Source organism: Plasmodium gonderi, assembly GCF_002157705.1.
Source record: "Plasmodium gonderi DNA, contig: Chr02, whole genome shotgun sequence".
Lineage (NCBI taxonomy): Eukaryota > Apicomplexa > Aconoidasida > Haemosporida > Plasmodiidae > Plasmodium > Plasmodium gonderi.
The window spans coordinates 91,612-102,521 of NW_021628926.1; the positions used below are offsets into that span (position 1 = coordinate 91,612).

The 10,910-nt window shown below is 27.3% G+C and overlaps 2 protein-coding genes across 2 annotated transcripts; one reads left to right on the forward strand and one right to left on the reverse strand.

Annotated features, from left to right (window-relative positions):
* Positions 1 to 1,264: 1,264 nt before the first annotated feature.
* On the forward strand, positions 1,265 to 2,800 carry PGO_020130 (Plasmodium exported protein, unknown function; the record flags this gene model as incomplete). Its single annotated transcript, XM_028685832.1, has 2 exons — positions 1,265 to 1,354; positions 1,607 to 2,800. 2 exons carry the CDS (start codon positions 1,265 to 1,267, stop codon positions 2,798 to 2,800), a joined length of 1,284 nt encoding a protein of 427 aa, XP_028541633.1.
* A 5,256-nt stretch (positions 2,801 to 8,056) lies between these two features.
* Positions 8,057 to 10,082, reverse strand: PGO_020140 (variable surface protein; the record flags this gene model as incomplete). Its single annotated transcript, XM_028685833.1, has 4 exons — positions 8,057 to 8,257; positions 8,435 to 8,743; positions 9,082 to 9,879; positions 10,056 to 10,082. The coding sequence occupies 4 exons, from the start codon at positions 10,080 to 10,082 to the stop codon at positions 8,057 to 8,059; spliced, it is 1,335 nt and encodes a 444-aa protein (XP_028541634.1).
* Positions 10,083 to 10,910: the final 828 nt, after the last annotated feature.

The window sequence follows — 10,910 nt, forward strand, 5'->3', positions numbered from 1 at the left end:
TTTCAAAATGTTTTCATCTTTTCTTATGTTCCATTTTCACATTATTTTAAAGCCAAGCGGTGTAACAAAAGTTTATTTAATTAATTTGCAATAACACTTTTTTCTCCACCAAGTTGTCACAATTATTTATATATTTTAGGTATATGATATATATATATATAATATATACATTATTCATGTGCATGTGTGCGTTTTGCGTGTATTTCAGTTAATATTATTTTATTCGCATTTTCTTATTCATTGAAAAGAAAAAAAAAAAAAAAAAAATGCATCAAAGTGTGATGCGAGAAATATATAGTAGTTAAATAAACATTATTACTTTGTATAATTTTTTTTTTTTTTTTCTGGAAATACATATAAAATAAATAGAAGGAAAAAAATAACATATATGGTTAATAACAAAAAATACCGGTATATTGTTTTATTACTCCGATTATTACGCATCAATGATTTGCGTATAATTATCTGTAGAATTATTTTACAAGTTTTTTTAATTAACTATGAACACAATTTTTTTTATCCACATTTTTTTATTTTATAATAATAATGCATTTATTTTTTTACATCTTTACAAATTCTAACAACTTTAATTAACTTTTTTTTTCATCACTTATATTATATAAATGAGAAATGCATTTTCCAAAATGCTTTATTTGTAAACAGAAAATTCCCGAGTGATTTATTTTTTATTTATGTTGCACAATATATATATATATATATATATATATATATTATATTTATTCTCTTTTAGTTTACCGTGCATGATTTATTTTATAACACTAGTTTTATTTTACTTTAATATATAACAGGAGCTATGTTCCATAATTTGTATTTATAACATATTTTTAATTAATGCGAAAATATGTTTTAGTTTATTCAAAAGCCTAAGAAAGAGCAAAAAAAAAAAAAAAAAATAATAAAATAGTAACAAAAGAAATTGTAACAAAAATAGTAATAAGAAGAGTAATAAAAATAATATTAAAAAAAATAATAATAACTAATAATAGCAACAATAATAGCCAAAAAAAATTACAATAGTTATATAGCAGAAATAATAGTAACAATATTATAATAACAGCAACAATTGCATAATAGGAAAAACATACATGCATTTACATGTGATAAGGGGAACGTAAATCTCTTCGTTATCATATACAATTATTAGAAAACGTTAGAGAGAAAATTTTATGGATAAAAATTTTATTTAAGTTAAATTTATTTTTTTATTTCAAATGGTCCTTAAAAATATTAGTGTAAACACCTCATGGGAAAAACATTAAATAGGCCCATATACTTATTTTTTAAGCTTTTTGCTTTTGCTTTGCTTATATGGACATTGCAATATTCTAATAAAGTAAGTAGAGAAAAGCATAGGAAAAATAAAATTTACACAGCTGTTATTTTATTTTAGAAAGTTTTATTTTATATAAATATACATTTTATATCGCCTTTTTGAAAAAAAAAAAAAAAAAAAAAAAAAAGGGATAATTTGTAAATCTGTTAACATGGGAGAGAAAAAAGGAAATCTTTCCCTTTTTTCATACCATCTAGTTTTTTTTTTTCTTTTATCCCACCTCATATATATCATAACTTCTCCACATTTCAGTCTTTTAACAGCACATCTTTTACCAAGAAACAGTTACAAAATGGAAATGCACTAAGTTGTAGATTCAACAGATTGTTGAGCAAAGAACCTGTTATAACGGCTAAAGAAGAGCCAAAAAAAAACAGATTAAGAGAAAGAGTTTTAAAAATATTAAAAGAAGATGATAGTAATCTTGGTAGAATGTTAAATAATCTAGTACATGATGTCAATTTTCAGAAACAATTTAATGCATTATTACTTGATAAAAGTTTCGAAAGACAGTTTAATGAACTAGTTAGTGATTCACATTTAGAGGAAAAATCATTAAATTCTATGAACTCTTTAAATTCATTAAATTCATATAATTCGCTAAACTCATTGGAAGTAAATGATGAATCGGATTTAAAAAATAAAAATGTAACTGCCAATCCTGAACAACTCAATTCAAACACAAATGATAACAATGACCTAGATACAAATATCAACCCACAAAATTTTGATGAAAATTTGGAGAAAAAATATCACCCAACCATACCTCCAGAAAATGCACAAAAGCCAAGTGGAGAAACGTCTCCTTCTAATATAGTTGAACAACTACTTGATGAAATAAAAAAGGCAGATAACCTTGATAGAATGCTTGATATATTAAAATTTTATGGAAGTTTGAAAGAATTCGACAATTCACAATTACTCAAACAACAACAACAACAACAACAACAACAACAACAACCAATTCCTGTGCAACCAGAAATTAAAGAACAATTACAATCCGAATTAGAGGCACAAATAAAAGCACAATTACAAGCACAAATAAAAGAACAAGGATCTAGTAGGAAAAAGAAATCAAAAGGAAAATCGATAATTTTAACTTTATGCAAAAAAATAATAAAATTAGATAAAAAATATGAAGATCATTTAATTAATCTCTTTACAACGAATTATAGTTTTCTTATTAAGCATGGGAAAATTACCAAATTCAGATACTACCTTGATATATTGATTGCTGTTTCTCCTGTTATTGTAAGTGGTCTAATTCTGTTAGTTTTCATAAACAATTTTAATTTAGGATATTTCCTTACAACCTTAGCACTAGCTTCTTTTTCATTTCTTTATTTTCTTTTCAAAATGTGGAATTGCAAGCGTATATGCAAAGGACCAGGGAAATTTAAGGTTCGCCAAAAATATAAGGAAGTGGTTGAAGTTTTGAAAAAGTAGTTTTTTTTTTTTTTTTTTTTTTTTTTTTACCTTTTAAAATTTAATAATATTATAGTAGTGTGTACATAATGTATATAGCGTATATAACATGCATAATGTGTATATAACTTGCTAATCTTTATATAACTTGCACGAAGTGTATATAATACATGTGTCATGTTTTGAAAATTGAAAAAATTACTTTTACACCGCAGCATATTTAATAGCAAAAAAGTGTGAACAAAGCTAATTTTTTTACTACACGTACAAAATATGTAGATTTATTTTTGCTTTCAACTTTAAATGATTTCCGTATTGTGTTCTATTTTATATTATTTTATTTATGCTTTATATGAGAGAAACATCAACGCACAAATGCATGATGAATACACAAACATTTACACTCACTCGTAATTTAATTATATACCAAAAATTATTAATTACATATGATATTTTACTTTAATAGAAAAATGTGTCTTTTATTATCCCCACTCTTTTCGGAGAATATAAAATTTTTCACATGTCCAAATTTATTCATATTTGTTTTATTTACATGTAATGCATATATGTATAAATATATCTACATGTGTATATCTCGAACTTTCCCGCGATGCGTTATATATAAACTAATAAAGTTATATTTTAATTTTTCTTTACAAATTGTGGGTTCCTATCTGAATTTCTTCATAATTAATGTGTATTGCTCAGTTTTATTTTATAATGCATTATATTCTATACTATATACTATACTGTATTTTTTTTTTTTTTGTATTTAATCATATTTGTATATTTTTAATAATAATATTGATAATAACATTTTTACTGAACACAAAACACCACTCCTCTTAATGCTGTAGTGTGTACGATTAAAACGGTTATACACTTATATATATACATACATATATGTGCTTGTATAATGTATTTATATATGTATGTATGTGTGGAAAAGTTAAAAACTTGCTCATATAAATACGCAAACAAACGAATTAACATATTTAGTCTTAACGCAAAAATGAATGCACGAATGAATAAATGGATAAGCAATTTAACGAATAATCACATGTACACAGTAAATAAAAAATAAAAGTGGGCTGTGATGAGGGTAGGGTAAAACAATGTATATCTCTCAAGCACAGAAAAAGCACAAAAAATTTGTACAGAAATTTTTAAGATAAAAATTGTAAGCACGTTTTTCCAACTTTCAGACATATTATTAAAACTTTTCGCAGAAACATATAATAACACATTATATAAGCATCCAAAAAATGAACCATACTCTCGGTATGCATACTTATTATCACTTTAGATTTGTTTAATGAAGATCTTAATTTCTCTTCATCTGGTAGACTTCATTATCAGATAAACTCACTTTTGTTTTTACCCCTTGTGCAAAAAAAAAAAAAAAAAAAACACATGCAAATTGGGTAAACTATTTCTTTCGCGATATTTTTTTGATTAGCTGAAAACTGTTTTTTTTTTTTTTTTTTTTACCATGCATTGTTATCTAACTACATATGAGTAAAAAGTGTGTGTAAAGCGAACATAAAACATTAATATCCACACATTTCGATTGAATCATTTTTTCTTTTTTTCGTTATTTAAACCTATATTCATATTGAAGGGGCTGGAGCAACGCGAATTGTCACTTCTGAATCTGCTTTAACTTTGGGTGTACGCTTAAAAGGTTTGACTTTGCTGAAAAGTTCAATTGGTGTGTGAAACTGGTTAAACTGGAGGAACCTGTCCATATAATAATACGTATATGTACACATATATTTGCACTAGAATTTACACTAGCATTTGGATGTGTGGTGGTGCTGCTGTGCTGAGGCTCTCGTGAGATGAAGAGTCAGCGACACCCGTTGCATAGACATCGAATTTCCCAAAGAATGTTCTTCATTAGCATAGAACCAAGTATCATGAAGACAAATGGAAGAATTGTACATAAAATAAAAACATTTTGCAAGCAAATTAACACTTTAACAAATGTCTTACTACATTTTTGCTTAAAAGTTTTGTGCTTACAATTATTACAACACCTTTTGTGGAGGCATTTACTGAGATCTAATATTGGGGTGCTTGCATTTGTATTTGTGCTAGTAGTTGTGCTTGTAATTGCATTTGTAGTTACATTTGCAGTTGTAGTGTTTTCCCCTGTCGTACTTGGACCTATGTTCACGCCACCACCACCATTTTTTGCTTGGCTGTTTTCGCTCGCTCTTTCACACATGGAGCTATTTCTCATTGATATTTTATTTAGAATAATTTCATCCCTTCGTTTTAATAACAGTTTATCATTTTTCGGTGCACACTTTTGTTCTTTATTTTTTTTCATTTGCATATAATTCTTCAAATGAGTAGGATATTTTCCATTCTTCTCAATTTTCCGGTTCTTTAACGCTTCACTTATATCAATAGTAATAATCACATGTCTGCCATAATAATTTTTTGCATAGTTTTTTTTTCCTGGTCCTGATAATAGCCTTTGATTTATAACACTGAAAACGGTTGAATTATTGGAAATATTACACAATTTTCCACTATGAGTGAGCTAAAAAAAAAATAGAAAAAGGGAGAAAATGAAAATGAGTTATTTAATCAGGATGCTAATCGATAAAATGATTTATTAACATTATATCTTAGTTATCATTTTAATGCAAAGAGGGGAGGAAAGTATATATTTAAAAAATGTAAAAAAAAAAAAAAAAAAAAAAAAATTATTTCTGTTCCCTTTAACATATTTTTTTTATTATATCTCATCTTACAATGTGCAAGGTTACAACAATAAAGATCGTTCTACACTTTTTAGCATAAAATAGCAACCCACTAATTTTCTTTTTCCGTTTCGATTTCTTAAGCTTTTCTGAAAACCTTTTCATTATCTCTTAAGCTTTGCTTTATGGTGCTTGTGTATGTACGTGTGTGTATCTGTTTATGTGCATATATATGTGTGTTTTTTTCTTTCTCTTTACTTTCTCATTAGTGGTGAATATACCCATTTTAGCTCATCTTGTGTTTTTATCATACTTTAGGAAGCACCCATTTCTAACCACTACAAAGACTCATGAACCGAACAAATTAGTATGTATTTGTCTTACAATGCAATGCGCAGCCCTTACTTTTTCTAAAAGTCCGGGTAATACATGTATATATAGGTATATACAGGAATATATATGTATAGAGCTACGCAAAAAAGAAAATTTCCCGTTTTTTTCACAAACGTACCGTATGGGAAAATGTTTTTAAATAAAAATTCATCAACTCTTACCTTTGTTTAAACACTTAGAGAAGAAGAAATTATCCAGATTCTAACTAAAGCTGTAATAGCAAATTATAAAAAAAATAAATGAAAAAATAAATGAAAAAGCAAATCAACAAATAAACGAACAAATAAACGAACAAACAAATGAACAAATAAAAAATTAAGTTTGCTTAAATACTTTAACCCGTTGTTTATCTACACGTACTGATCTCATAATCACTACACAACAACGCGAGGGAGAGAAGAACAATTTCAAGCATTATATCATTTTTACGTCCATTTATTTAAATAAAAATGAATAATAGTTCAAATCATGAAACTTTAATAAACAATTTCTCTTATTTTATCAATGACCCTATTTTTTCTCCATTATAATTACAGTAAAACTAGATCAAACAAAAAAAAAGAATTAACAAAAAATAGGGAACTAATGCAAAATTGAACTTATTTAATCTCCCCCACCTTCCCCTGATGAATAATTCTACCGCTAAAGAGTTCAAAAAAAAAAAAAAAAAAAAAAAAAATTTTATTGTTTTAATAATAAGACTGCAATTCAAAATTGGTTTACGGTTCAAGTGTGACATCATTTCAATAAATCATAACAAATGGTGTCAAAAAAAAAAAAAAAAAATAAAAATAAATCTATGTAAAAAAATGAGATATGCGATAAAAAAAAAAAAAAAAGAATCAGTGTATATATTTTTTTTTTTAACTATAATGAATGAACAAATCATTTGCATTTCTCAAACGTAAATTATCACGAATATGAAAGGAAAAAAGAAAAAATAATAAATAAAACGGAATCAAGCGGAATGACGTAAAACAAAATGAAGCAGAACAGAGTCAAGCAGAACAGAGTCAAGCAGAACAAAATGAAGCAAAACAAAATGAAGTTAAATCAAATAAATTATACACTGCAAAAACTATGCATGATTTCAGCAATTGGCCCCTGAACTGACAGAATTAGGCGTGAAGAACAATTTTATTCAAAGTCAACGGGGTATAACAATTTATTGTAAAATCATGGCCATTGAAAATTTTGCTGTGTAATTTTTGTTTTTTGTTTTTTTTCTATTTTGTGATAATTAAATTGTTTCCTCCTCTTCCACTTTTTTTTTTTTTTTCCTTTTTTTAAAACATTCGCCAAAAAATTCTCGTATTTACTTCTCCCAAAAGAGTGCACAAAATTCCTCACGACTTAAAACTCTTTTTAAAAAAAGTTCAAACCTCTTGAAAATGATTAAAAATATAGCAGCATATATGTCTAATATTCTTTTTATTTTATATTTCTCATGTTATCACTCAACTACAAAATGGTAGGAGAAACCTTTAATTAACATTTAATTATACAAATTTTTAAAAGTTTTGTATATCCATCTATTATTTTATTTCTGAAGTTGTCTTTTGGGGAATTCATGATATCCGGCCATTAAGCTACTCCTTATTGGTTAATGCAGAAACGTAGAATGAGCTTTGTTTTGATTCTTTTCATATACCTGTTTTCCAAATATGCTTCCTTGAATGAGAGTCAAAAGTGGAAGTAATGAAAGTGACACTGATACATGCATAAATGCATGTATTAATACATATATGAATATGGATCCACTGTATGCACATATGTACATATATGTGTATATGCAAAATATATGCATATTCTCGGGTGGGTAATATCCCATGGGAGCTTAGGATTTTCCCTAGTGCCAACTAATCAATCAAACTTGAATCTGCTTCTCCAAGTACTTAATAATGCATAATTTATTTTGAATATAAATTATTTCATTCCTGTTATGAGAAAAGTAAATTGTTTATTAGAAATTTAATTTATTTTCCTTGCAATGTTGCTATTTTTATCGTTTTAAAACATCCCTAGTTTTTACTGTGTCTATGTAACTTCAAACTTCACTCTTTCCCCACAAAAAAACCATCTGTTTTGCACATATTTTCGATTCACTTCAATATATATTCATACACGTGAAAAATGGGGAAGTTACTATTTCAACAATTTCGTTCTTTACTTAATTTAAAATGTTTACGGGTGCATTATCCATAGAACCGTTTATGCACATACATATTCTTCCTCCTCTACCACCTAAGAACAATTTTTTTCTTCCTTTTTTACAATTTTTATAAAAAAGAAAAGAATAATCAACACATATAGCAGAAATTTTTTCCATTATTCGAAATGGTTTTAGCAGTAACTTCGTAAACTGTTCAAACTGTCAAAATTGTCAAAGTTTTCCAAATTGTCCAAAATGTTCTAATTTTTTTTTTTCCCATTTTTATTCACTTACTTTTGGAATAAACCCAGTTTTTTCAATACCCTCGATAACGTGGAAAATTCATGTTTTCATGTGGCCCAAAATACTCCATATGATTTACTCTTGGTACGTAACTACTACTTGGCATTTCATCATCATATGAGGATGATCCATATCTTCCTGATCTTCCATATCTTGTTGATTCTCCATATCTTCCTGATCTTCCATATCCTGTTGATTCACCAAATCCTGATGATTCTCCATATCCAGTTGATTCACCAAATCCTGTTGATTCACCAAATCTTGATGATTCACCAAATTCTGTTGATTCACCAAATCCTGATGATTCACCAAATCCTGATGATTCTCCAAATCTTGATGATTCTCCAAATCTTGATGATCCTCTATATCCATCCAATCCAGTGTATTTTCTTCTTCTTCCTCCTACGACTCTCCATATATTTTTTGTGTCTCCTAGTTTCAACCTTAACATTGATCTCATGCGGGGGGACTGCAAAGTTTTAGAAAACAATTTTGTAATTATGTTCATTTGCTTATATATATATATATATATATATATATATATATGTATGGGATGGGAGGGGAGAGGAGCAAATAACAACTCCCCTGAGTTAACACATGCAATAAGCTCTTGTCATGTATATATCATCTATTGGAAAAGCCAAGCAAATTGGCCTCTCCTCAAAAGTGCTCCCAATTTTCACAAAATCAGATGCAAAAAGGGAATTCTTAAAAAAAAAAAATTCGAAATTCTCACTAACTTTGTATAATGATAAAGAACAACCAGCTATCAGTAAAACAATAAGAGCTACAAAAGCTAATGAACTAGGTTTCATTAAATTTCTTCCATGAAATAACCGTCGAAGGAATCTTGAAGAACCACTACTCCATGGGCAGACTAGCAAAGCTTTAGGGTCTTCAGGATTCGTCAACCCTAAATGCTTGAATCCTTTCAAGTGAGGGTGCAACTCATTTTTATACCTATCATAAAAACTGTTTACTTCCATACATATTGTACTTTCATTGTATTTATTAGTTGAATCGGATGGACATGTGGTTTCTTTGTAATATTTGAAAAGATCAAGACATTCATTGATGAAATTACACGTATCCCCATAATACTTATTATCAGGACTTTTCATCAAATTTTGAATGTCTCCAATATTAATAGAAAAATAGAATAATTTCAAAATATCTTCAATTTCATAACCTTTAAACCATGAATTTTTATACTTATTAAAATTTTTTAATGCGTTATCTTGAACGAAAGGTGTAAAAGCACCAATAAAAGAAGTAATCATTGAAGAAGTATAATCAACATTCTCGCTAGGTTTTGTTATTTTACTTATAAAGTCATTCCACATGTTTTCATTGTTATTTGTTAATCCTACATTGTGAACTAATTTTTCTAAAATGCTATAAAATTTTATACAGTTCCATTTTTTTGTGTAATCGGAATTATCTTTAAATTCATTGCATACAGTATTTTCATAGTCTCTTGTGATAATTCCTCGCAATTCTTCAAAGTGGTAATCCGGCCAAGATGTCAAAAAACCATACTGAAAGGGATCAAATAAAAAGGAGATATTTCAAAGTACATAAATGTGTAAGGCCCATGAATTTTATTCGTCTACTTTAAGAACAATTTAACGCATCATACATTCAACTAAAACACATTCAAACAAATAGTTATTTTCAAAAAAAAATAAAATAAATTTAATATAAAAAAACGTACCTCATTCTTCAACTGTTCCTTGGACATTGTACTAACTTCGAACCGCTTTCTTAGAATGGAGTAGAAAAAATTAGATTAACAATAGAACAGATTAGGTTCATAAATTATTAGATATCTATTTTTGTGCACCGAAATAAGAACACTTCTTCGGGACCTTCATCCAGTTTTCTCTACCGTTGCTGGTGCGTAAATGTATATACAGATGTATAAATATATATATATTTTTTTTTTCCCTATCCTGTAAAGGAATACTGAATTATTTTAGAATTCCATATTTTGCCATTTGGCAACTGTTGTATTCTACTCGTTCAGCTCAGTTCCTCAATTACGGGAAAATTCGATGCAAAGGAAAATAACAAAATCGGGATTGAACAAAAAACGGTAGCATTAAATGTGATTAATTAATTATGCATTAAGTATGTTTAATAAGCAAAAACTGCTTAATAATGTAAATTTTCTTAATAAGCAAAAAATGCTTAATACGGTAAATATACTGAATAGGATAAATTTTCTGAATATGATAAATATTGTTAATACGGAAAAAAAGCTTACATAGGTAAATGTTCTTAATACATAAAAAAAATACTAAATACAATGATAAATATTCCAATCCATACATTAAATGCTCAAAATTAGCTAAAATAGGCTAAATATTCTAAATATTCTAAATATTCTAAATACGCTAAAATCCTAAATATGCAAAATACGTTAATGCATTTAATACTTCATATATGCATACATAAGATGAGACATAGGAATCCGCAAAAAAATTGCAATTTGGAAAATGTATATACAAATATTATCCCGTAATAATGCTATAAATATATAATATGTATATATGTTACACGTATATAA